At 38.7% G+C, this 27998-nt stretch overlaps 2 protein-coding genes across 5 annotated transcripts in view; both read right to left on the bottom strand.

Moving 5' to 3' along the window:
- LOC129763188 (octopamine receptor beta-3R-like) overlaps window positions 1-27998 on the bottom strand; it is a 398150-nt gene that overhangs the window by 55013 nt on the left and 315139 nt on the right. For all 4 annotated transcript variants that reach the window (XM_055762014.1, XM_055762017.1, XM_055762016.1 and 1 more), the window contains exon 7: window positions 596-2255. In XM_055762014.1, coding sequence (XP_055617989.1) covers window positions 596-2255 — 1660 coding nt within the window. The remainder of the gene's footprint in view (window positions 1-595; window positions 2256-27998) is intronic.
- Window positions 4163-4950, bottom strand: LOC129763189 (uncharacterized). Its single transcript, XM_055762018.1, has 2 exons — window positions 4546-4950; window positions 4163-4489 (listed from the first exon to the last, which is right to left on the bottom strand). Exons 1-2 carry the CDS (start codon window positions 4870-4872, stop codon window positions 4427-4429), a joined length of 390 nt encoding a protein of 129 aa, XP_055617993.1. The 5' UTR covers window positions 4873-4950; the 3' UTR covers window positions 4163-4426.

Raw genomic sequence — 27998 nt, 5'->3', positions numbered from 1 at the left:
AGAGGAATTATGTGCATTAATTAAAATCACTGATCAAAATAAAAGTGTGAAGTATGGAACAAATGATAGGGTTCAGTTCAAGCGTGTGTGATAATACAATGAATAATTGAATATTTGTGAATGTAACAAAAAGTCATTCCAGCGAAGAGCGAGCTGGTAGATATTTACACCTCTTGTTGTATATATGAGTTAGGGTAAATTTGTGTAGCATATATACGGAAAGCGGTTGCATAAAATTGTTCGAAACAACCAAATCAACGCGAAAAAAAAAACAAATAACCAAGAAATATGTGTTCAAGTTGCAACTTTTAATTAGTATCAAAAAATGTGAAAACATGATTCCATGTTTGTCGAATCAGTGATATTAAATACAGTGGAAATCATTGACAGCACTCTAGATAAAACCGCCCACAGGTCCATAATGTGAAGTAGTATATCGAATATGAACATTACTAACAAACCCAACGGAAAATAGCACCTAGCGAATGAAGTTTGAAAAACATGAGGACACACATCCAAACACACCGAGAAGGAAGATAGAAGACAGTGATAGATACTATACACACATATGCATAACATGGAACCAAATACTCACTCGTTGAGCTGTTGGATCTCAAACCACTGCCCGCCATGCCAGCTTCACTGCCACGATTGTTCAACTGGTAGGTACCATCTTCGTCGGGATTATCGCTAAAGTTGATCACGTTGATGTTGTACGTGACGGTGGAAGATTGTCGTTTACGCTGGAGGCCATCATGGATCACCGGAGACAGCGTTGTGATCGACGGAGGCATCCCCGCAGTTGTCGATGTAGTCTCCGTTTTCTGCTTTTGTAACTGCTGCTGATTGCTAGTAATGCTTTCATTTCGGATATTCTCCACGATGATGTCCGGATTACTGATGAATCTTGTATCCACGACTTGATCTACCGGATTGGCATTGTCTTCAACCTTCGTGGGTAGCTGAGCACCACCGGCGGTAGGAACTTGAAGTTTTGTGCTCGAACTCGTCGCCACCAAGTCTAGCGATATTGTGGATGCATCACTAAGAATAGTCATGGGGCCTCTGCCATCCGGTTCCAGACGATCAAAAGTGCTTGTAGCTTTATCACAAGTTTTGAGTCGATCGTATTCTCTAGAAATTGCTTCCGGGAGTAACCCGGCCGAATGTGGCGGTGATCCGGCTGAAGAAATGGCCGCCGAAATCAGATCGATTACGCAGCCACCATCCGTTCCTTGGCTTATATTACTATCACTAACTGTGTTAATTTGGTTTGCTGTAATACTATTCACAACATTGAGATTGGACTTTTTGATGAATACATGTTCTTCTGCCCCAGCGGTCACGACCTCTTTTGGGCTGGTCGGACTCAGTGGTCTTGTCCCGCTTAGCTCGTGATCTAAACAACCAATCAATATATCTGGTGTGTCATTCAAACCTGTCACATTACCCGAGACGGCTCCGCCATCACCATTCAATACAATTTTGAATATTTCGTCCTTGTTATCCGCGCTTGCCTTCAGGTTCTTGAAACACTTCAGGAACGACTCGTTCCCCTGGAGAGCGCTCGTGAAATCCGAATCGCTGAGCGCGTATATCAGCTGATCATCCTTAGACCCATGCTTATTGCTACTTTTCTTCAAACTCGAGTTGTTCTTCCCCAAACTCAATCTCTGCGAGCGCTGTTTCTGGATCATTGTCAGGAAATCGGACTCACTCGCTGCTATCTGATGTCGCTTGTGCGTGTTCACTTCCTTCTCCGCCGCCATGCTGTCCTTATTCAACGACGAAGCCACGTTGATCAAATCGATAATGTTGTTGTTCGAGCGGTTGTCCTTGTTCTTGCTGTTAAGCTTCTTCTCCGAAGCGGTCCGATTGTTGGCGCCCTCCCGGTTATTGCTATTGTTCAAATTACTCCCCGCGTTGCTCCCACCCTTAATGTAAGATTTCAGCAAACTGTTGCGCGAGAAGAACGGCTGGAAGAAGTTGATCTGTTTGAAGCTCTCCTTCCTCGAGGGACGTCGCTCCTGAGTTTCCTTCGGTTGAATTGGCTCGCTGCCCGAGTAGCGAAGGTTGTTCTCGTAGTTCAGCGGAAAGATGGAGCTCACGCTGTCCGAACTCTTGATCTTGCCCGTCTCGTTCTTGTACTCCAAGTCCCGCAGATCGATACTGCTGCGGCTGAGACGCCGCGGCGGCGACGACGGCACCAGCAAATCATCGTCGTTGCTCACAATGGTGGGTACAATTGTTGGCACCTGTTGAGAGGAGAAAATATCATTGATATGGCATATTGCGGAAACTGTTTGATGAGTAATCAGATCGAACCGAAAAAGATTGTTTCAATTGTCTTATAATTCAATTTCAAATCTTCCCGCTGAACATTTGTCATTTTTTTTAGGTTGGTACTACTGTCAGTGGTCTTAATTGTTTACAGCGTCATTAAGAACAAATTAAATTTTTTTTTGCTCGGCGATTTTTGATATGGATAATTATATTGGTCAAAGATATTGTGTGAAATTTTGTGTTGCAAACAAAATGTCTTGTGCCGAAACGATGCTAATTTTGCTGAATTTGGTGACTCAACTACATCAGAACACGGGTTCGTTTTGAAGCGTTTTGAGGAATGACTAACGAATGGCTAACAACGATGATAAATGTTTTCATCTAAATTATTGGTAGATATCAGGATCGCATGGAAACGGCATTGAAAAGCAACCCGAAACATGTCTGATCATATGTAAATAACCAAAGAAAAGAGTCCGATCTACCGACTGTGATGGTTCGTGACAACATCGAAACTTCCACTAGAGAAGACATCAGCGAACATTCCCGATTTCAATAAAACAGCGTTTTAGTGGAAGAGCACCTTGATCATCATCAAATCACCACTGCGGTTAACCTTTCTATATTCACGTATCGGTCTGACTGACCGACAAATAAATAATTTGTTGATTTCTTAAAAAACATGAACACTATGACTTTGAGATCTCAGGTAGCTTCCTCATTAGTTGTTCGTCATTGCTTGGCATATCGCAAGATTTGGTACGGAGGGAGCGTGTGTCACTTTTTTAATATAATCGATCTGTGAGACCGACGCGAGTATAGGTACAATTTTTTTTACCTATTTTAAAATGTTATCAAATGAAAGGTATAAATTAATTTCAAAGGCGTAGAATAATTTATTTATTTATTTATTTATTTATCACCGTCTCGAATTGTTTATAATTCCTCAGACTGAATCCTTATGTTAAATTCTTAATCCTATTTTTAAAGATAGTTTTGGACACGTTAAAATCGAACACAGCACAAGCACTATTGAATTCACGGATACAATTCTCTAAGGGGTTATGGAATCCGTAGGAAGTCCTATGGCGATTGATAAACAATAGATCTCGCTCACGTAGTTGTCGAAATGGTACATAGAATGATACATTGCATAATAAGGATGGACAATCAATGTTTCCATTTAACAGATCAAACACAAATATTTTTTGAATGTTGGCACGTCTAGAAGCTAACGATTCCAACGCGATCAGTCTGCAGCGGCTCAAGTAGTCGGGGAGATGGTCTGGGTCTATCCAAGGCAGTTGTCGGAGAGCATATCTAATGAAACTACGCTGTACTCTCTCCATTCGTGTGATTTGGGTGATGTGAAACGGAGACCACACGCAGACAGCATACTCCAAAATGCTACGTACTAATGAGCAGTATAGCAATTTGATTGCGTAGACATCTCTGAAGTTATTGGTGCACCGACGAACAAATCCAAGGGCAGCAAACGCTTTAGCGGTAGTGACGCAAAGATGCTCATTGAACCTTAGTTTGTTATCTAGGACGACTCCAAGGTCGCGAATGGAATCAACACACTCTAGTATTTCAGGCCCGACTGAATAACGAAATTCAATTCGAGACTGCCGGCGGGTGAACGACACTGTTTTGCATTTTTTGATATTCAATTCCATTCCGTTATCCTCACACCACCGCCGTAGCTCCTCTACGTCAGCCTGAAGATGGGAATCGTCCAGATGGGATGTTATTGATCTATAAATTTTCAGATCGTCGGCATAGAGCAGTTTTCCAGCATTCAGTCGAAAGCTCAGGTCGACTGTCAGGCGAGAATGCTGGTGAGATGGTGCTGTGTACCTTTTCGAAGTGATCTGCGAACAGATTTGCTATTCCTACCGGGGAATCAGCACTATTACCGTTGAAAGTCATCTCGGCTGGGAATCGATTTGAGTGCTTCCGATTGCGAATAAACGTCCAAAAATAGGAGGGGTTTCGCTTCGCAGTCGTCTCCAGGTGGGCGATGTAATTTTGAAATGATGCGGTTTGAAGTTCGTGATACTGAGTCTCAATTATGCGAAGATTGTGACGATTTGCATCCGTTCGTTCTTTAAAATAACGTTTACGGGATTTGCGGACAGCGTTACGAAGGTGCTGCAGCTCGGATGACCACCAAGCGTGCTTGTAGGAGTGTCTCGTGAATCGTCTACGTGGAAAATGCTCATTCAAAACTGCATTCAGAGAGTCATAGAATATACGTACCGTCTCGTCGGTATCCTTACCGAGAAACAACGAAGCCCAGTCGATAGTAGATACAGCTCTATTAAGTTCTGCAAAGTTGCAGCGTCGAAAATCAAAGTCGTCGGTTTCAATTGTGTTCCCAGGAGGTAGCAGGAAGTTGTCGTTGACATCAATACGAAGAACAAACGGCATGTGGTGACTATCGATTCTAAGTAGGGCAGATGGAGGCACGATTAGTTCAACTACGCTAGGATCGCTGACGAATGCCAGGTCTAGAAGGCGGCCGTTTGCGTTTGATAAGCTGTTGATTTGAAGGAGACCGGTGGCAACCATCGATTCGACTAGCATAGTTTCCTGTTCAGATGAAGCATTCGTTGGCAGCAATCCGTTAACGTCTTCATCTTTCTGCCATATTAAGCGGGGTAAATTGTAGTCTCCCACGACGACAATCGTGTCGGAATCCAAAGCGCGATCGCGAAGCTGTTGAACGGATGAGGAGTGCGTTGAATATGTCGCTGGTTCCGAGTTGGGCCGTATGTAAATGCCACAAATATATATTGATGATTTTGGAAGTATAACACAGACAACAGCTTGTTCGAGGTTGTCGCTGTTTGCTAGTGCTACTGATTTGCAGTTGAGTGTCGATTTAACCGCCACTAAAACTCCGCCCCCGCGTTGAAGATTGCTAGTGGCAGAGCTGCGGTCGCATCGGTATATGACGTATATGACAATTCTCTCTGTTATTAGGTGGATTGAGTATTTCACCACGTTGAAAGTTGATGAAGTTCGATCCAGAAAATTGCCTTTTTGCTGCTGCAAGTAATATTTTGTCCGTAAGAAGGGCGCCATCGCTGGATCTGTTCTGCCGGTTCTGCCAAATACGTCTGTTATTACTGTTGCTCCTGTTGCTTTTGTTGTTATTATTGTCGAAATTTATGTTGCCACTGTTGTTGAATTTGGGGCGCCTCTCTCGATTGGGTCTGGTTTTTCTATTTCTCGCTGCACTATCATTCAGTCAGCTTTCCACCTTCTCCATGAAGTGTAGCGTCCTTTAATCCATCTCCATCCGGAATTTGAAGCTTGACCAAGTTCGTCAGCGGAATTTGGGGTTCGATCTGATGTTGGAGCGAATAAATTTAAATTCAAGTCTTGAAGTTCGTCAGCTAAGTTTGGAGAAGGTCGTTGGAGTGGGGTGATGAAATTTTCCTCCATTGTACTGATAGCCGAAGTTAACGCTCTTAATTCATCCAAAACATCAGAGTTTACGGGCTGTATCTGATCCATCTTCTGTGTGTGGTTTTCAAAATAATTTGTTAATTCTACTGTCATACTGCCAATTTGCCTCAGTTCTTGTTTAATTTTGCTTATCGTTGCTTTTATCGAATCCGATACGCTTTTGTTGACCACTTCCATCGTATCATCAAAAAGTGACGACAAATGATTTTTTATGGCGGTGACGGTAGTTGCGGTAGAGCTGCTTTTGATTGCTGAGACAAGTTCTTTCTTTACACCATCGAGTTGAACTTCCAGACGATCAATTGCTTCATGGAATACGCTGTCACTCTGCATTTTTAGAACTGGACGATGATTCACTTCTGTTTGTGTTTTGATTTCTTCAGTAATAAGCGTTTGCTGCTGAATCAGCTGCTTTAAGTTTAGTTCAATGTTGGCGCGTGGTTGACAGTCACGGCACGTGGGAATCATGTAGTCCCTCACGACATCTTCGTAATCCCTTTTTACTCCGATGCAAGCCGCGTGAAAGCGAATCGAGCAGCCTTCGCACTTCCACAAAAAACGATTGTCGGTAACGCCGCATCTGCATATTTTGTAACTCATTGTGAATTTGCAACAAAAAACACGAGAACGAGCACTAATTTAAAAAAACGCGCGCGGTACAGTCCGATGAAATACAAACGGTTAGCAAGCCAGCTCACGGTGTTGTTTGAATTTAAAAATAATAATAACAGAACAATCACGAAATACGAACTAATTGCGGAGCAAAATGAAAATGCGTCCGCACCCGAAGCAGTTTGGAATGGAATGTTGTCATTGGGTATAATGCATAACATTATTACATTCTTGTTTGATTTTAATCACTTTTGTCACCGGAATAAACGGATTTTATTTTCGTAATTATTGATTGTATTTGAGTGGCTCAAAATGAATGGGGTGGAAGTGACATCATCGAAGTGACATTTTTTTTTAAAAGAAGACTAACTCATTGCCTTCAATTTTATATGTCGATCATTTGAGTCGGTCCATCGGTTAACTTTGAAAAATCATAACTCAAAAACGAATAAAAATACCTCTTTGATTTTTGGATATCTTATGTAAAAAAGAAACCATATATATTATATAAAAAAAAACAAACACAATCAATAATTACGAAAACAAAATCCAAATTTGCTGCAAATGTAACATTTTTCCTAGCCAATCATTATTACACTTGCGAAAAAATTGGGTTTTGCTTTCTTAATTATTGATTGTATTAGTTTTCATAGTTTACATGGTCTGGGGACCAAGGGCGCTACATTTTTTATTTTTTATTTTTTGAAAGCTGAGATTTTTTTGCATAACATCTCCAAAATTCAGAGAAGCGTTTTTTTTTTGTTTTTGAGTTATGATTTTTCAAAATTAACCGATGATGCGAAAAATCAATGTAACCATGTAAATTATAAAAAAAAACAAATACAATCAATAATTACGGGACACAATCTTTTTTTTTTTTTTTGGGAAGTGTAATATTTTGTCAAAGAAGACCAGTTCATTGGCTTTAATTTGATAAAGGGTAAGTGTACCAATTATGGAGGAAATGTGTCACCAACTTACTGAAATTTGCGAATATATACTCTATTTTAGTTCGAAAATATACAAAAGTGTAGTTTTTCTAGCAGTTTGAACTCTGTTATGAAGATTCTCACTGATATTTCGATGATTAATTAACTAAATTGTATATACAATTTGTTTGAAAATGTCATTTCTATGTACCCATTATGGCAATGCCTCCTGGAGTTTCGTAATAAGTGGAGTAATTGCGGATGGAATCGATTTTCAAGCCGGAACGTTCAAAAATCGTGTTGGCTGTCTGGAGGGCAAACATGCGAAGCGTTCGTTCCCTCGCAGTGAGTCACGAGCTTTTGAAGTTGGTACACTCCGACCTTTGCGGTCCAGTAGAGGTTCCGTCGTTGGGTGGAAGTCGTTATTTTATGACATTTTAGGACGACGCGAGCAAGCGAGTGGCGGTTTATTTTCTGAAGCATGCTCAACGATGCAAAGCTTAGAAAGGAGTTTTGGGCAGAAGCTCTTTCGACTGCTGCTCACGTGGTGAATCGTTGTTCTACACTTCGCTGAAGGAAGAGGCGTGGACTGAGAAAATCCGGATCTGGGGCATCTAAAGATTTTTGGTTCAAGAGTGATGACCCTGGATCCGAAGTCGAAAAGGGAGAAATTCGATCCGAAGGGTATTTTCATTGGTTATTGTGAAGACACGAAAGGCCATTCTGAAAACTGCTGTGTCCACATCAGCCGAGACATCGTAGTTCTGGAGAAGGTGTCGTTATTTGTGAGGAGGAACAACCATTGAAGCCGGCGGAGTTTATGGGGCTTTGTTGGGATGCGTTCCGTGTGGTACAGTCGAGCTTGCTGATGGTGCTGGAGTTGTCGGAGGTAATCGTAAGGATCGAGCCACGCGGAGCTTCAGCGGGAGAAGGTGTAGATAGTTCGTTCAGCGAAGCGGATGACTACGAAGATGCCGTTGCCGATCATGCGCTCCCACCGCAATTAAATAGACCAGCTGATGAAATGCAGCAGGAGTTGTACAGTGATTTTGTTAGTGATACTAATGAATCAACTTATATAACAGTGAATATTCTGTTATATATGACAGAATAAAGACAGCCCTAAATCGGACTATTCGTTCCTCGAGTTCTGCTCTTATCAACACATTCGGCGATACTTTTTTATTGGCATAGATAGAAGAAGATATAGGAGTGCGTTCATCACACTAAAATCCATTTCCAGTTTCGAACAAAGATCAATTTCGCTAGCGCAAACATCAAATGGATTAACAACACTCGCCACTATGTAATTGTAGAACATATGGGAAATTTTCCGAATTTTCCCTTTTTCTTTCAGAGTTTTTCGAAAATTTTCAATTGTCATGTTTGGTTGGATTATTTTTGGTTGAAATATGTGTAATATTTTTATGGGACTCTCTCCCCATGCCAGAGGAGGGAGGTGTGTCACACCATCATAGAAACATTTCTCATACCCAAAAACCCTCACATCCCTAATTGTGCCTGATTAGTTCTCGAGTTATGCAGAAGTTTGTGTTTGTGTTTCCCCTGTAATTTGTGTTTCATTTGTATGGCAGGCCGCTCTTAGAGAGGGGGGTGGAGGGTCTAACCAACATAGAAACATTTGCCGCACTCTAAAACCTCCATATGCCTAATTTGGTTTCATTTCCTTGATTAATTCTCGAGTAATGCAGAAATGTGTGTTTCATTTGTATGGCAGCCACCCATCCCCCCACCTTAGAGAGAGGGGTGGAGAGTGTAACCATGATAGAAACATTTATTGCACCCTAAAACCTCAATATGCCTAATTTGGTTTCATTTGCTTAAATAATTTTCGAGTAATGCAGAAATTTGGATTTAATTTGTATGGCAGCCCCCCCTTAGAGAGGGGGGAGGAGTCTCAAACTATCACTAAAACCTTCCCCTGCCCCAAAAACCCCTACATACCAATTTTCATGTTGATCGGTTCAGTAGTTTCCGAGTCCATAAAAATCAGACAGACAGACAGAAATCCATTTATATATATATATATATATATATATATATATATATATATATATATATATATATATATATATATATATATATATATATATATATATATATATATATATATATAGATTTTCACGGATTCACATATTCTAAAGGGTTATAAAATTCACTTTTATTTGTGTCCCTCATTCGAGCTAATATTTAATCAATCGCCAGATGATTATTTGGAACGTATTCTGACCTTTTCTCGATTTATTTATTTATTCATTTTCGTCAAACAAATGTAGACTACACACTTATACACTAATGTTACAATGTTTTCTTAGGTTAAATATTATTTTTGTGGTACATGTTTCTTTTTAGCTGTTTTTTATTCATTGTTGTGTCAATTATTTCGCAGTGCTGATTGTATATACGCATCATGCATCATAGGGGCGTTATTTGCATAATTTGTTCTGGATGTTTTGGTTAGAAACAAATTTCGCGTTCTTAGTTGACGCCCAGGTACATAGAAATTTAGTTTTTCTAGTAATTCAGCTGACTGTACTCGTTGCGAAATTAGGTCATTAACAAAAGAAAGCATTGCAAATTCACGGCGTTCTTTTAGTGTTTGGATGTTTATGAGCATGCAACGTGCTTCATATGAAGGAAGTGGAAATGAGGTCCAGTTGAGTTTACGAAGTGCAAATAGAAGAAACTGTTTCTGGACTGACTCAAACGATGTTACAGTATTCCAGAATAGGCCTTACATATGTAATATATAAAAGCTTTATTGTGTATGGGTCCTGGAAGTTATGTGAGAAGCGTTCGACAAAACTTAACACACTATTCGCCTTATTTATTACAGAGTTGTAGTGTTCTATGAATGTGAGTTTACAGTCCAGGACGACGCCTAGATCTCTAACTATTTCACATTTTTCTACATTTTGATTTCCAAGACATATTACAATATTTGGTACATGTTTTTTTCTGCTAAATGTTATAGAGTTGCACTTTTTCACATTCAGTGTTAGTAGATTTTTATCACACCAAGTATGGAATACATGTATTTCGTTTCGAAATGCTTCGATGTCGTTTTCATTTCCAATTTCCGCGAAAAGCTTCATGTCGTCGGCATACACAAGTACATTGATACGCTTGAGAACGAAGGAGATGTCATTAACGTACAGAATGAAAAGAAGAGGACCAAGATGAGAGCCTTGTGGGACTCCCGATGTGACTTTTACTGGATTTGAAAGAGAATTTTGAAAATGAACAATTTGTTCACGGTTTGTTAGATAAGAATTGAGCCAGTTTAAGAGTCTTTGTTCCATTCCTATTTTCTGCAATTTGAAGAGTAGTAATGGAATGTCGATGCGGTCAAATGCTTTACTGAAGTCAGTGTAAAGAGTTTCTACGTGTTTGCCATTTTCCATTGCATTCAAAATAAAAGTCACAAAAGCCAACAGATTAGTTGCAGTTGAACGGCCTTTGAAGAAGCCATGTTGCATACACGTAATTCTATTCTTTACTTGTTGGAAGACTTTTTCGTTGACTATTGCTTCGAATAGTTTAGGAATGCAAGAGATAATGGCAATTCCACGATAATTACGTACGTCAGATTTAGCGCCTGATTTAAAGATAGGTACCAAAAAAGATTGTTTCCATTTTTCTGGGAATATTCCAGTTTGTAGTGACATATTGAAAATGCAATGTAAGGGAAGGGTGAGTTCCTCAGCCAGGTTCTTTAGGAATATATGTGCTATTTCGTCAGGTCCTGGTCCTTTTGTTCCGTCTAATTTTTTTAGTGCATGGCATATTTCCTGTTGTGAAAGATAGTTCACCGATATGTCATTTGGATAATCCGGTAAAAATGAAAAGTAGTTCCGATCGCGATTTTCTTCGGAAAAGGTGGTATATACTTCCTGAAAGAAATTTGCAAATTTCGTTCGAAGAATTCCTCACATCCTCATCGAGATGCATCTGCGATGGGAAGTTATTGATTTTGAGCCTAGACTTTACGTAATTAAAGAATTTCTTCGGGCATGATTTGACTTCAGTTTCGACCTTTCTATTGTACTCTTCGTGTGCACTTTTAATTGCAAAATTTGATTCTTGGGAAATATTTTGATATTCAAGCAAATTTTGATGACTTTTGTCTATTTTGTATTTTTTATGTGCTTTTTGTTTTTTATTCTTTAGATTTCTTATTTGAACGTTAAACCAAATAGGATATTTGCTGGTTGAATTTCTTCGTCTTCTTTTCTTCGGCACAAATTCTGATATTATGTTATTCAGAATTTCGTGAAGAATATGTACAGTTAAGTTGACATCTCGTTCGCTGTTTAATAAAGTTTGCCATTCTATGGCTTGTAGGCTACATTTGCTTGCTTCGTCTTGTTATATTCCGGTACTTCTTCATACTCCCAGTCGATGGGCAATTGTCTATTATGTATAAAGATTGAGTATTCAATTGCTGTGTGAAATTTTTCATGGACTCATTCACACAAAAGTCCTCGGTGATGTTAGTGAATAATAGGTCTAGATAATTTTTTTGAAAGTTTTTTACATGATTTATTTGGCTAAGACCGAGATGTGCAATTTCGTCAAATATATATTGTAGGGTTTCATTTTCCCCGACGACTGGGAGTAGAATGCATTCATTATCATTATCGGGAATGAAGTCTACTTTATTTTGATTGAAGTCGCCATAGATATGCAATTTCACTTCTGGTTCTAGTGTTTCTGCAATTCGATTTGCCGTCTGAAAAAATAATTCATACGACTTTTTATTTGCATGTTCGGGTGGGAAATACACAGAAGCAAATATGTGTATTTCGCCAGCTATAGATAATTTTGCCCATACATGCTCAAATTCTTTATGTTTTTCGGTTATAAGTTCCTCAGAAGTGAAATTTGCATTAATGGCAATGAGGACCCCTCCTCCAGACTTCTTCTGAGATAACGATAAGTTGCGGTCGAGCCGGAATACGTTAAAATTATTTCCAAAAACTTCTTCGCTTCTGACGCTTTCGTCCCAGCTAGTTTCAGTTGCAAGAATTACATTGAAAGAAGCGGGTAAAAGATTTTGATGAATTTCCTTCATTTTTGCTGGGCTTTTCATGCGATTGAAGTTTTGACAGTATATCAAAATTTCAGTCGCATTCTGTTGAGAAGGCGGAGAAGTTTTTGAAAGACTAATTCTACTTACTTTACTGTTTTGATTTTTTCGACTACTATTTCCCTCTAAGGGGCGCGTCAACGTCGTTGAAAATTTAGAGGACTGTAGAACTTTGTAGATGCTTCCCTAGCATGTTGTAGCCGTTGCGTGTGTTCACTGGACAGGAATGCTCGGTGTGATGTGAGGTCTGCCAAGGCGTCAATGCGTGAAACTCCCAGCTCTTCGTGTACTTCCAGGAAAATTTCACGCAAAAGGTTTGTGTCTGTTGGTAGCTGCGAGCATTACTGATGCACTAGTTCTTGTAATTCCAAGAATACAAACAGCCGTTGTTTGGTCGTGGAGGAAGGAAAGATACGTCCTCACTGTGTCCATTATTTTCGAGTCCCGTAGGCATGCCTTCAAAAAGCGTCAGTCGCCGGCAGCAGATTATAACACTTACAAATATTGTAAACATCATGTTTGAATACCATTAGTATTAGATTTCCATAGCTAAACCATGTAATTAACGCATTTAGATGGTCTCAATTCTGATCATGAGCTGTCCGATTCACTCATGTTGTTTGGTCCATATAGTTTCTATGACAACCGCTTGGCGCGCTGCAGTTTGTTTATGGTGTCCTTCGCGCATAGCAGAAATAAAGTTTCTCTGTGTTGAGTGTGTTGAGGTAAACACTTTTAAATGCATAAGGAAATATTCTGAAGAATGCCAAAATTATGAATGGATCAATGAGATAACAGTAAACTCAAACAATGATAAATGCAGTTCAAGTTATTCAATGGACAAGTTTATTTTTCATATGTCAGGCATATTTCCGAAGGCTGAAAATACACAAAAATATTTAACACCACGAGCCTTTGTGATGAACTAATTTGGAAATGGAGATATGCTCACATAAATAGAGTTCGAAAATGATCTCCGCAGATTCATCTTCACGGAAACCTTAATGAAACGTCTGCCTAAATACTCCACTCAGCCCGAACAAGCGAAAATAACATTCTGTCGTAAACGGTAACCGTAACCGGTTCCCAACGCGGCTAAAACAGTAGTGTCACCGGGATTTCCAACCCATTTCTGTTAATTGAGTAGGATTTCTGTTGAACTCGATGAAACACACAAACACTCAACATACGTTCCTCCCACTCAGGGGAATTAGCACCCATACAGAATTCACTGAATTCGGAGATATTATCCGCAGAAGACATAGCCGGGACGGAATGCTAAGCTGCTGTCTTTATTGTTGAACCCCGTCCATCAACAGTTTATGGGTGGAAGTGGGACGGGACATGGCTTCGGGCATCGTGAATGGGATTCCGCAGTGCGCCCGCACAACACCCGAAAAGGACAGTTTTACACCCGGGTGGCTTGAAATCTAATAACGAGCCTTACCGATTGTATTCCAATCAACGAAATTGGGACCTTGGAGGGGACAGCGTGGGCGGGTGAAAGATTCCGTTCAGTCGACAACAGGATCAGTTCAGTGATCGTTTTAGAGCGTTTTGTCTTCTGGGAAGATTTTCAAAGATTCGAAATGTGGGATTTTCTCATTAGTGCGTGGCGGATTCAATTAAACCGATGTTAAGAAGGGTGAAATTAATAGCTCTGGACAGCGCACGGCTCCCGGAGTAGAAGCGAGTGGCATCGGGTTAACAGCGAGTTTATTATAATATTCAGCAGCGGAGCGGACAATTTTCTGCGAACTATTAATTACTGTAGCAGATACAACCAGAGAAACTCGAAACGGGCGGACAAAGTTTTTCTATTTAAGGGACTTGATGAAGCATCCATCATTATTAGTTCTAGCTTGGTTATCGGGATTTCGTTTCGGAAGAATGGAACGAATACAAACATGATAGGATTCCAAGGATTCAATTTAAATAGCGAAGAACAAACAACGCTTCCAAGTATCCAGCGAACCAGTCAAATACCTTCAGGGAAATCACACATTTCAAATGAAATTGGGCCCAGAAAAAAAGCCCCATGGGGACTAGATTACGTGCATAAGCAAGTTGAAAACAAACAACCGACCGTCAAATCATTTTGCATAATCTTCACTGTTAAATAGTTCACGAGTCATCTTCTGTGTCATCACGAACCGTTTTGTCCCATTCAGCGCCATTGTCGCAGGTACTCAAGTCAAAGGCTCATCTCCGCTGGTCAACATTCCAGAGTGCTCCATTAAACCCACCCACGGATTATGGTGAGAATTTTCCGCGTGGGTGGCAACAGTTCAAACCGTGATGATTTTAGCATTTTCCGTATGGTTTTTTGTGCTCTCTGGGGGATCATCATCACTTTCTGCTTGTTTGAACACATTTTTCAATGTAGTGAAAGCTAGAACTGTGTCGGTTGTGCATATAAAAACCCTAAAAAAGATAGCTCTTAGTTTAGAGCTCAAAGTTTTAACGTCTAAAAGCCAATAAAACAACCATTGAAACATCAAAAACAAAATGATACAGCCCTTCCCGCGATATAAACTTCTCAACAATTTTCAATGTCCCGAGGCATCCACGATGAGATCAAAACGAAACAGTCATCCTCGTGGCCCAGTATTGTCCAATTGTCTGAGATAACTAAAAATAACCTAACAAAGCGAAACACGTGTTTGGTTGGGTAGACGAAGCAATCCTTCGAGACATTTAGTTTCGCGGTAAATTTATTTGAGTGCTGTTTAAGTTATCCCAAAGTAAGGTAGGAAGATGTAATACATGTTGACCTCGTATTCGGGAGACAGTGAGTGGACAGATGGCCGTTTCACCAGTAATTCGGGTGACAGCGATAGTTCTTATCGGGGTGTTTCATCTGGTTTGACTACTTGCCAACTTTTGAAATATTAGGGTAGGGCGGGGCTAGTTGGTCATTTTTGAATAAATTTGGCTATAACTTCGTAGTACGAAGTTTTGCGTTAGAATGTTATGTACCGCAATAAAGCTGCATTGTACCCTCCAATGAAAAATAACCAGAGAATAAATTTAAATAAATTTTTCTTTCATGTAACGTCTTTATATTTCAGAATAAATTGACCAACTAACCCCACACACGGGTTAAGTTGGTCAATAATAGGCATGTTTTTTTAAGGAAATAATAAACGTTTTGCCATTAGAAGTTTCCTTCATTATAAATTAATTGATTAAATCAAAACAAAAACGGTCAACTAATATCATGTAGCAAGTAAAAAACAAATTAAGAAAATTTTCAAATTATCATCGTTGTTGAAAATTAGTCAGGCAATCTTTTCTATCGATTTCGTCTCTCTTCCACTTTGTGCCGAACCAGAGATGCCAGGTTTGAAGAAATGTCTTCATTTTGAAGACATTTGATTTTGTGAAGACATATTGAAGACATTATGAAATATGTGAAGACATTTCAGTATGATAGCGTACGTGGATTTTTAAAACATATTATTTCCATAAAATTCTAACTATTAGCCGAAAATATTGTCAAAAAAGTAGGGCTTTAGTCTCAGCGAACGAAGCGGTCTGAATAAATATTGTCTCTAGAAGAAATTAGTTCATTTGAGATCGAAAATTCGAATGATTGTGACATTGAATTTCTATTACTTTGGCCCTACTAAACAATAGATAAACCTAAATCTTTCAAACGACCACTTCACAAATCGATGGTTTTTCGGTTACATACCTTTTCTACAATTAGTTTCATGGATTTGGTTTGAGTTACAACCAAAATTTCAAAGCTGAAATACAAAATAAGTTATAAGAGTTCCGTTCTTGTGTGAAGAACTTTCCTCCAATATTATGGTGAAGACATTTTCTCGTACCATGTCAATACTTTTGAAAAAAAATCACCTGGCATCCCTGCGACGCACAACCGCTTGCATTCTTGCTTGCATTTGTTTTGATGACATTTGTACCGTTCGCCCCAAAACATATAAAAATAGCCTCCAGGTATGCTACATTACTCAATACAGTATTGTGAGTTCTGATATTGAATGTTAGAGTTTATTATATTTAATGAAAATTTTACAGCAAAAAATAGAAATATGACAATTATATCGCAAGTGGTTTGTGTTGTGGTTGTCTCGTTTCATTGAGCTTAGCAGGAAAACAAATGCTTTCTATATTTGTTTATAGCTTGCGTAATGAAATACGGCATACCTGAAAATTTTATATGCGTTGCTCTCAAACAAGCAATTTGTGTGACCATTTAGCCCCTCTATATGTAAAAAATAATATTCATGAAAATTCAATGAAAATAATCTTAAAAGTGATTTCCATTAACACTTAAAGCTAATACGTACAATAAACCTTTGTTTTACGTTTGAGCCGATTTTTGTCATGGTTACTAACCAGTTTTAGAACACATTTTATAATGCGCAAACAGTGAATGATTTTTGGCAAAATCGGAACCATGTCCGTATTTTTTAACCTACTTAATAAAAAGTTTTCCAATTTTCTTATTTTTTTTGTATCAGCAATTCGCTATTTTTCATCCATAGATCGCTAATTTGGTGGGTGGGTGCAGCCATACAAATACAAATTTTTACTCGAGAATTAATCAAGCAAACGAAACCAAATTAGGTATATGGAAGTCTTAGGGCGCAAAAAATGTTTTCCCGGTGTTTAGACACTACACCACCACCCCCCCCCCCCCTCTCTCATAGGGGGAGCTGCTATACAAATGAAACACAAATTTTTGCATAACTTGAAAACTAATCAAGAATATACCAAATTTGGCTTGCGAAGGCTTTAGGGGTCACAAAACGTTTCTATGACGAATAGACACTCCTCCCCTCTCTGAGGTGGTAGGGGAGCTGCCATACAAATGAAGAATATTTGTGCGATTAGTTTGTGTGATTCAAGACCCAATGTCATAAAAAATCGCACAAACAAGGAATCACGCGAAAAGGGACCGCACAAAAACAAGTTTGCCTGTACATTTCCGCATAATTGATGAACTAATCAATCAAACGGAACTAAATTTGGCATGTGAAGGTTTTAAGATGCAATAAATGTTTCTATGATGGTTCCTCCCCCCTCTTTTAGGGTGGGCCGACATACAAACGAAAAACAAATTTCTGCATAACTCGAAAACTAATGAAGCAAACGTTTCTGTGGTGAATAGGCACTCCTACCCCCTCTCTAAGGAGTGGGGTTCTATCATATTTTCCGTATCAAACATTTATTCCATGTAAAGGAAAAATATGTTATTTGCAAGTGGTTGAAAAATCTTGAACGAGAATTGTGTCTGAAAATAATCTGAGATTATAATGATAAATTTTGGTAGAAGTACTAGGAATTGTATAGTAAAAGGTAAATTGAACGTGGTCGATTAGAAGATCAATCAATGAACAGTTTTGCGATTGGACTCATGAACTTGCGCTTAGTAAGAAAACGTGAATGTTTGAAGGTATTGATAACAAAAAAACAAATTTTGGGCGGGACGAAGTTTGCCGGTTTGTTAAAAAGCCCCAAGCCTCTAGTTGCTCATATTACCATAAGACGTCGAAGTTATTCAAGTTTTTTATGTTTTTTAACGATTTTCATCAAACAGAAATGATGATCATGGTTTGTCCAAAAAATGATCATGGTTTGTCCGGTTTCAGAAATCACCATTTTTGAATGAATAATTTCGAATTTTCAATTAGATGTTGCATTTCTCATTGCTTGAGTTTACTGTCATCGTATTGATCCATTCATAATTTAGGCATCCTTCAGAATATTGTCTTTTCTTGGGTATTTTAAAATTGTTCACCTCAACACACTCAACACAGAGAAACTTTATTTCTGCTATGCGCGAAGGACACCATAAACAAACTGCAGCGCGCCAAGCGGTTGCCATAGAATTGTGGACAAAACAACATGAGTGAATCGGGCAATTCATGATCAGAATTAAGGTCATCGAAATGTGTTAATTACATGGTTTAGCTATGTAAATCTGATACAAATGGTGTGCAGGCATGATGTTTACAATATTTGTAAATGTTGTAATCCGGAAAGGTCTGAATACGTGCCAAATAATCATCTGATGGTTGAATAAAAGTTTGCTGAAATGAGGGGCGCATTGACACCAATAGATGGTGGATTTTATAATCTTTAAAAAACATGTGAATCCGTAAAACTATACTATAAATCATGAAAAAGACAATTTTATTTGTATGTTTTGAAAAATCCAAATACCTGATTTGACATAGATGCGCTGAATTAGAGAATTCAAAAAAGTGGACGAACAATGATTATATTTTCGACTGGACAAAACAAAATAATTTACCTTAGCGATAAACACGCATGTTTTTCAAATTTTGCACAAGTGCTGCAAAATACGTTAATAAATAATGTGATGGTGTTCTAGATAGAGAATTTTTAGCTGATTTCGAATTTGTATTCCTACTTGAGTTTGCAAATTTTTGAAGCTGTTAAATGAGTGTGTGAAGGTAAATACATTTTCTACATTTAATTTATACAAAAGTAGACCAATTTTTTATAACTAAATGTTTTCCTTAGGGTCCCTTCTACACTTTCCCTTTATGACTTCAGGCCACTTCTGGCAAGTTTGCGAAAAAATGCCAAAAATATACACCGTATACCAAATTCCAAGGCATTTCCATTCATTTTTCTATTTAATGCCACCTAGAATTTCTGAGGGATCACTGTGAGCAGTGGCCCCAGAAGTGATTTCCATCATATATCATTCCACTTTGGTATCTTCTACCGTGATATGCACCATCTTCTACCGTGATATGGCACCATCTTTCTCCCATCATCACATGGTTGTAAACACTGGCGGAGTGAAGAAATAACATCCAACAATCAAACAAAACGGCCCATATCAGGGCCACCAAATCATAATCAAGGAGTTTAACGATGTAATTTTTTCAAAAATATCCAAAATCAACATGCAATAGATAGCCTAGCAGAATCCTACGTCAACTATGCGGTCGTGTCTCGGACACAACCCTCCTGTGACTTTTTTTAATTTCCGACAACGCTCGGAACGGATAAGCGTACGAGTATTCGTCAACTACAAACTAGGATTGTGCGATCTTTGCAAAAAGATCGATCTTGACGAATCGGTATCCTAAACGGCGTAGGGATCGATTCACTGATTAAATCGGTACAAAAGAATCGATCTTTGCCGAATCGATCTTTAAAAAATCGAAAGCATTTTTTCCAATTTATCTACTTATTTTATATGAGTATAGTCTTTTCCTCAAACATTGAATACAAAATCAAGCAGTTTGTTTCGCTTCTCAACATGAAGGTCACAAAAAAGTTATATCTCAGAGAAAAGGTGTTTTCCAGTTTCATCAGTTTCACCTTGCATCATCATAGAATCATTAAATTAAATTAATTAATTGAAAATTCATCATTAGAAACTCAACAACAGCCATTCGTAGCTGTCGCTACACACAAACTAGCGTTGGCAGAAAACATGTCATCTTTGGCAGAAATTGTGCCATTTAGTGTGCTGTTGAGTCAAATGCGCAGATAATGAGCTATTTTGAAAGCTTAAAAATGGTTTGTATGTATGCGTGCAGACATCTCTTTCTGTTTTCTTTTCTCATTTCATTTGGGATTGTGTCAAAAAAAATCATACGACGTCAATGGGGATTGAACCGAGACCGGCTGGAATACAAAGCTAACTTACACGACCACGCTATCCACATGGCTAATGATGCTTAAGAGGTTGTTCAGCAAATACGTGATAATATTGCACCTGATTATAAAATGAAGTTGGGAAGTGTTTTCTAAGAGTGAAAAAGGAGCGCATGAAGGAGAACAATATCTATCTCGGTCTGGGCCGTGTATGTGGCAAAGCATGCGGAAAGCTTATTTGTCTTTTGTTTCGCTCGCTCGTATTAATCTTATATTGTTGTACCATGTATATTATACAAATGCTTACCAGTATTTGTGAGTCATGACATTTTCTGTTATGAAATGTCTCATTTAATGTCATAAATTGGGATGACAAAACATGAGCTAAAAATCAATTTTGGGTGTAGTTCTGATCCTGTCAGAGTTTGTACGAAATTAAATCGAAGAATGATTAAACTGACTTTATTAGCAAGCCAAATTAAGTATATCAAAGCGGTCAAAGGTTACCATTATTCTAACAAAATTTGTCAGGCGATGTTTGGTGAGATTAAAACCGATGTATATTTAAAAACAAATTTATAAAAAGTTTGTCTCAGATAAAAAAATCGGAAAAAAATCGATCTTCTAAATATCGATCCAAGACCAATCGTAGACCAAACATCACCTAGGCTCACTCTCATTAATTTGACATCCTCGAAAGTGATCGTTGAAATTATGCTTATAATATTTTTCAGGTGGAGATTAGGAGATTAAAATCAATGTCCACTTAATAAAAAATCTAAGACCGAAAAAATCGAAAATAAAAGATCAATCTTTACGATTTTTTCGGGTACGAAGAATCGATCCAAAAAATTGGAAATCGAAATGGAAAAAAACGATCTTTTGAAAATCGATCCAAGATCACCCAATCCTACTACAAACAAGTCACGACCGGGTAAGCGAAAAGACAACGGTTTTACTCAAACCTCACAAATATCTCGAGCAAGAGATATTATTTGGCAATGCAGTTCTAACCACGAATTAATGACGCAACTAATACTAGGTAGAGAAGGCGAAGTTCATCTTTGATCAAGAATATATTACGAAAAATAAGAAATTCGAAGGGTTGTATCCTAGACACGAACGCTTAGAAAGTAGGACAACGCAATCTTTTTATTTTGAAATTTGTTGGTTTATCAGTTCGGATATTATTTACGAATACGTCGAAATTTCATAAATAACTATTTAGTAATAAATCCGGGGACCCTGAGAATATTTAATGGCTTGCGTGGTTTTGTTGAATCTTTTCGAGAAGCAACTAATTGGTCATGTGTCGCAATTTGTTTCTTTATATCAAGGCACGCATTGCATTATATTTAACGCGAGGCATCTTCCGTGCATTGCCATTCAACAAGCATCAAACACGCGTCTAACAGATCCACACAGTTGCAGCCAGGGATGCCATCCTTCCTGATTTTTCAGGATTTCCCAGACTTTTTGGCTTTATTCATATATCGTGGACTTCCAACATATGTGGCAGTAGAATTATTGAACGATCAATGTTTTTTTTTCATATCCCTTCAAACTTGTTCTATCTCCTGAATGTACATACTGCTTTGTCCGCTGATTTGTTTGGTTGAATCTAGTTAATTTCAGGTATCAATCTCCATATTGTCAAATAAATACTATTGGAACAATCGGTATTGCAGAAAATGCTTATCAACATCCTACCTAATCATCAAACGGTATGCGAAGAATTTAAGTGAACTGACGACATTGGAATATATGCTTTGTGAGGACCACACAATTATTATCAGAGCGGATAAACGTCCGACTGGAAGTCATGAACATCAATTTAAAGTTCCCAAGATAAATTTATCCTTTGAAGGTCGTTAACCTTCCTAAACATGATCAGATGTAATATATTCCAATGTCGTCTGGAATAACCGAACCAACACCTTATGTTCGTGATGTTTTTTTTGCCATTGTTCTGATGTTTCAAAACACGACACTCTATTAATTATTCGCCGAAAATGGATAAAAAAATATCCTTGAGGTTAGCCTACAGTACAGTTTAAGTAGCAGTGCAATATGGTGAGCCAGTCTCAGGATAAGAAAACATTTTAAAAAAAAGGTTTTGAATGAATCAGTTGTAAAACGCAACGTCAAAAAATTTCTCAGCTTTGTGATAGCAGATAATCATTACCTATTTGAGTTGTATGAGTATTCCCCCCACAAATTGTGGATAGTCTATCTGCATACAAATTATGTAGAGTTCCACAATCCTAAAATGTTATGAGTAAATATTTACGTGCTTACACAAAAAACACATGATGACATATTTGCGCTAATTTATGTTTTTGATTAATTCAAGGTAATTAAGGCCTTTTCTAGCCACAAGTTTACTCGAGCCCGAAAGGAGTGTTCTGTATTTGGGCTGGCGGAAAAATATATCTCGCAAGACCACGTGTTCGATATCGTAATAGCCTTGGCTAATAACGTATTTACATTAACTCATAAAATTATTATTTTTTTTTCCCAAAATATATATTTTTATCAAGGCTCATATGGCGTTAGCCTCACGGGGCCGGGAGTCCAATACTTTGACAATTTTTCTTATTATCTATGTTAGTAATATGTAACCGATTACTCGCGGTTGGCTCGAGGTTAGTATTACAAGTGTTTTCGTAATTGGGATGTTGTTGTCTCCAATGCTCTGTACGTGTGCCCGACACGGGATACTTGGGATGCAGCTGACCATTAATCAGCAACGCCCCCCTAGTCTGTAACCCATATCTAGCGTGGTGCATCTTTCTCGACTCGAGGAATCCAGGATAGAATGGTCACTAGCCGGCGCAATCATCAGTTCGTGTAGAGTTGTTATGAGCGGTACAACCTTTGGCTCTTGTTGAATGTTCAGTGGACTGCACAACCTTTGGCCCGTGTATCTGTAAAGAGTGTGTGTATGTATTGCCGCGACTAAGTAAAAGTTTATCGATCGGATAGGAGGGATATGAAACGGGGACACAACGAAGGAATCATCATTAAACGTTGACATCGGCGTTTCTGAGGAACAGGTATAGATGAGGCAAAAGATCAGGATCACGGCTACCTAAGATATCCCGGACGGGGATATCCGATTGTATGCCTTGTGCTCTCAGTGCTCTAGAGAGCTGAGAGCGAGCAGCATGCAACCGGATACACGACCAGACAACATGCTCGATGTCGTGGTAGCCATCGCCACAATCACAAAGATTGTTTGCTGCGAGCCCAATGCGATAGAGATGCGCGTTTAGGTTGTAGTGATTGGACATAAGCCGAGATATCACGCGAATGAAATCACGACCTACATTCAATCCCTTGAACCATGTACTCGTCGAGACCTTAGGGATAATCGTGTGTAACCAACGACCGAACTCATCTTCACTCCACATGCGCTGCCAACTTACGAGCGTGTCCTGACGAGGAATGTGAAAAAATTCGTTATAAGCAATTTGCCTTTCAAAAAGTGTGCCTTCTGAAGCACCCACCTTAGCTAGCGAGTCCGCTTTCTCATTCCCCGGAATCGAGCAATGAAAGGGAACCCATGCTAAGGTAATCTTGAATAATTTTTCGACCAAAACACTCAATAGTTGTCTTATTCTTGTTAGGAAATAAGATGAGCGTATATCAACTTTCATTGAGCGGATTGCCTCTATTGAGCTGAGACTGTCTGAAAAAATAAAATAATGGTCGATGGGCAGTGTTTCAATGATCCCTAGAGCATAGTATATCGCACCCAATTCAGCGACATACACGGAACAAGGATCTTTGAGTTTGAAAGAGGCACTGGAATTTTCATTGAAGATGCCGAAGCCAGTGGACCCGTTTATGAATGAACCGTCAGTGAAGAACTTTTTATCAGATCTAACTTTACCCCCATATTCTGCCGAAATTATCGGCGGAATAGAATCTGAGCGTAGATGATCTGGGATTCCATGGATTTTTTGTCGCATGGAAATTATTGATTTGAGGGGGATTACTGTTTGTAGTCTCTTGTAGATGAATTTTAACACCATCTGAGAAATCCTCTGTGAAACATTAAACATTAATGTCGTCCTATCTGCTGTAACGCATTTTTTCCTCACATAGTTTCACCGAAGTAAACACGCTCAGAGAGGAAAATTGAGAGGAAATTGGACGAGAGAGCGGGAATCGTAAAGCGTACGTCATAGAGATATTCATTCCCATGGAGCAAATTCTTGTTAGGAGTTGTAAACAGAACGAGGAAGGAGAGTAACTCAATTATTCGGACTAGTTTCAGTCTAGCAATGCTTTGGTCAATTCAGAGTTACCAAGAGAAAATCATTTGGTTATGATGGGAGAGGATTAATAGTTAGTCGCAGTTTGCACAGATTACGATCTGTGCAGTTTGCGATTAATCGTAAATCTCATCATGCTCCATTGTTTTCCATCCTTGCCCCTCATTTTGTAGGTGTGTGGGTGTGTAGAATGATGTCTCTATTTGGATTTTGACATTAGATCTTTAGTTATCAAAATGGCGTCAAAGCAAGAGGAGCGACGAATCAAAATTTTGTACATGCGTCGTGAAAATCCAAACTACACGCACGCAGCAATAGCAAAATCGTTGAATGTGGCCGAACCAACCGTCACCAAAGTAATAAAACTGTTCGGGGAACGTTTGTCGACAACTAGAAAGCCTGGACCTGGGGGAAATCGAAAGCCGGGAACCGCAGTGACGAACAAAAGAGTGGCTAGCGCTTTCAAGCGCAACCCCAACCTCTCCGTTCGAGATGTCGTAAATAAGTTGGGAATATCGTGTACAACCGTGCATGAAGCTAAAAAACGATCCGGACTTTCGACTTATAAGAAGGTAGTGACTCCGAATCGCAACGATAAGCAAAACCTTACGGCGAGAAAAGCTGTATACGACATTGTTGACAAAGTTTGATTGTGTGGTAATGGATGACGAAACCTACGTCAAGGCAGACTTCAGACAGCTTCCTGGACAAGAGTATTATACAGCAACCGGAAGGGGAAAGGTGGCAGACATTTTCAAGCATATTAAACTATCAAAGTTTGCCATGAAATATCTCGTTTGGCAAGCTATATGTACCTGTGGCTTGAAAAGCGACATGCAACCGGGATCGTCAACCAGGAAATTTAAGTGAAAGAGTGTCTTCAAAAGCGTTTGCTGCCTTTCCTGAAGAAACATGACTTGCCTGTGCTGTTTTAGCCGAATTTGGCATCCTGCCATTATGCAAAAAAGGCCATGGAGTGGTATGCCACTAACAAGATGCAGGTTGTGCCCAAGGATAAGAACCCTCCCAACACACCAGAACTTCGCCCAATCGAAAAATATTGGGCGATAGTTAAGCAGAACCTTGAGAAGACCCAAAAAACTGTTAGCAGCGAGAAGCAGTTCAAAGAAAACTGGCGTTCTGCGGCGAAGAAAATGGATCAGGTGACTGTACAAAATCTGATGGCAGGCGTCAAACGAAAGGCTCGCCAATTTGGACTAGGTCGACCGGAATCTTAACTGAGTTTGTTTCCGTCTTTTATACATATTGAACTTCAAAAAGAAAGATACTTTGATTTTTTTTAATAAACAAATAATCGATTTACACGCAATCTAGTTTTATTTTAGTTATGTTTAGCTATGTACTCGTATACTGGGATTCTTGTCAAAGTTTTATTGGTTGGAAATGAGAACTGTGAGAATAGTCTACATAAAAAGCTCTCCGGTTCTCCCTTGTATAGTGATAGTGATTTTCCTACCTGACAATCCATCATGTTTTTCGCTTCACAATGACAGAAAATGGTGCCGTCAACGCCAATTGAATGAATGAACATTGAGGATAATTTTACTAGATCTCTTTTTCTTTCTTATGTCAAGGATTACAGAGTTATAGATATTTAGAAGATTTTCTTTGTAAAGTATGTAATTATTTATAAAAAAATTCAAAAACCGTAAAAAATGCATGATATGTATTGTCGTAGTCATAGTATCACGAACCACAATACTAAGAATGCATTGTTGTGGAAATGCCTAAGAAGGGACAAGTGAAAGTTTGCTATAAGTATAAAAAAATAATGGAAAGAATATTAGCCACTAAGAATTATGTAGAACTGAAAAAAGAAAATAAAGGTTTCCTTATGTTTTCGCAACAAATTCGTTCCGCCATTTATGATAATGTACAACTCAGTACACAACGAATGAATTATCAAATTTAATACAGATATCTAAATCCACCGTTGATGAGCATCTGTTGCAGCTTGGTTATGTATTTCGAGACTATAAGTGAGTTTCACACAATTTGAATGGAATGCCTTCAATGGATTGTATTTCAATCAGGGGCTCAATTTATAAATGTAACGAAAATGCCGTTTTGAAGAAAATCGTCTACGTTATAGACATCTTCTTTCCATCAGGTCAACGCCAAATATGCCTCGATAAATTACACAATAAATTATTTTGGAATCATGGTAGGAGATCCTGTATCACCAGCTCTCAATTTAACCGGTTATTACACCCTCAGATTATCATAGGTTCAGGTCTCTACAAAATTCATTAAAGGGCAAGAACTTCGATTCTATGGACAGCATAAAAAATACCTTTAACAGTTTTCGATGAGGTAGCGGACATGATTTGATAGGATAAAATTTAAAGTTTAATTTAAAGCTGTATGAAACATGGCGAAAGATTGTGGAACAAAACTGTGCACATAAAATTGAATAAATGTATGTATGCCTATAAAAATGATGAATTTGTTCTCATGAAAATCTGCACGGACTTTCCGGACATCCCAAAATGAGCTATCCTGATTTATCCTGATTTTTATTTTTTCATTTTCCCTTATATTTGAAAATTATAGATGGCAATCCTGGTTGCAGTGATAAAAATGAAACATCGTTTCTCGACTCTCGGTCAAAACCGTCAACCAAGCTAGGAGCTTGTTGCATCAGGTCAAAGTCGATGCGCACGAGAGTAAATACGAACGGCAAATACGTGAAATATTCGCTAGCGTTCACGGCTCGAGGGAAAATATAAAACACAAAACAAACAGAACAAGCGAACTTTGTTGTTTCGGGCACAAAAAGATTCTGAGAATTTTCCTCAGAGGAGATGCAATACTTAAACGCTAGTGAAAGCTTACTTACTATGCAAGGGTGGAATTTCTTCGCAAATATTCTCTTTTCGCTATCCCCCTTCGTTTTTTCTATTCTAGCGGCTGCATAAGTTGCCCGTTATTGACAGCTCTGTTCGGGAAAGCACACAAATGGACAGAACAAATGTATGGAGAACTGGGAATGCTTCCAATTTTCATCACTATAAAACAAATATAAAACAAATCTTAGAAAAATTCCGATTCGATTGATATGCTAATCGTTAAAATCCGTTCGCAGCAAAAATAGTTATTAACGTTAACTTTATTTCATATAAGCTTGACCTGTTTTCTGATTTGGCACCCTCAATGTAAGACGTAGTCCTACGTCAAAAAGAGTTCTATACATCGAAAATTTGAAGTTAAACCATAATTTTGGAGGACGGCGCCAGTGGTTGTGTGGTTAGCGTAACAGCCTCACAATCCGATCGGCCTGGGTTCAATCCCAGCTGGCGTCGTTGGGATTTTCTGAGGCGAAAAATCTCTGGTTACGTCTTCCTTCGGAGGGGAAGTAAAAGAAGTTGGCCCGGCTCATGAGTTGTTGAGTCTGATAGGTAGGGACGGGTGGAGTCGCCTCCCTTATGTCGGTGATTGGCACTGAAGTGGCGGAAATAGGCCGACGAAAAATAAGCGAAGATAAAAAAAAAATAATTTTGGAGGTTCAGGATCAGTTTATTTCATTAAAAAACCAATTCTCCAATAAGCATACTGAGAATCAACGTCAATTATTGATCCAATCGAGCGCAAATATGCCGAGATTCCGGGAAGTGATAGCAATGAATAATAAAACGAGCGCAATTGTCGCTACAATGTGGAACATAATCGCGACCC

The sequence above is a fragment of the Toxorhynchites rutilus genome, chromosome 1, assembly GCF_029784135.1.
Source record: "Toxorhynchites rutilus septentrionalis strain SRP chromosome 1, ASM2978413v1, whole genome shotgun sequence".
NCBI classification, from domain to species: domain Eukaryota; kingdom Metazoa; phylum Arthropoda; class Insecta; order Diptera; family Culicidae; genus Toxorhynchites; species Toxorhynchites rutilus.
This window is presented reverse-complemented; position numbering and strand designations above follow the sequence as displayed.

What these genes read in the sequence shown, in the direction of transcription:
- LOC129763189 (XM_055762018.1), bottom strand. Translation starts at nt 4,872, where the DNA reads ATGCTAGTCGAATCGATGGTTGCCACCGGTCTCCTTCAAATCAACAGC. An exon ending in GTAAGGATACCGACGAGACG is followed by an intron (nt 4,490 to 4,545) that starts GTACGTATATTC and finishes TTTTCCACGTAG; the next exon opens with ACGATTCACGAGACACTCCT.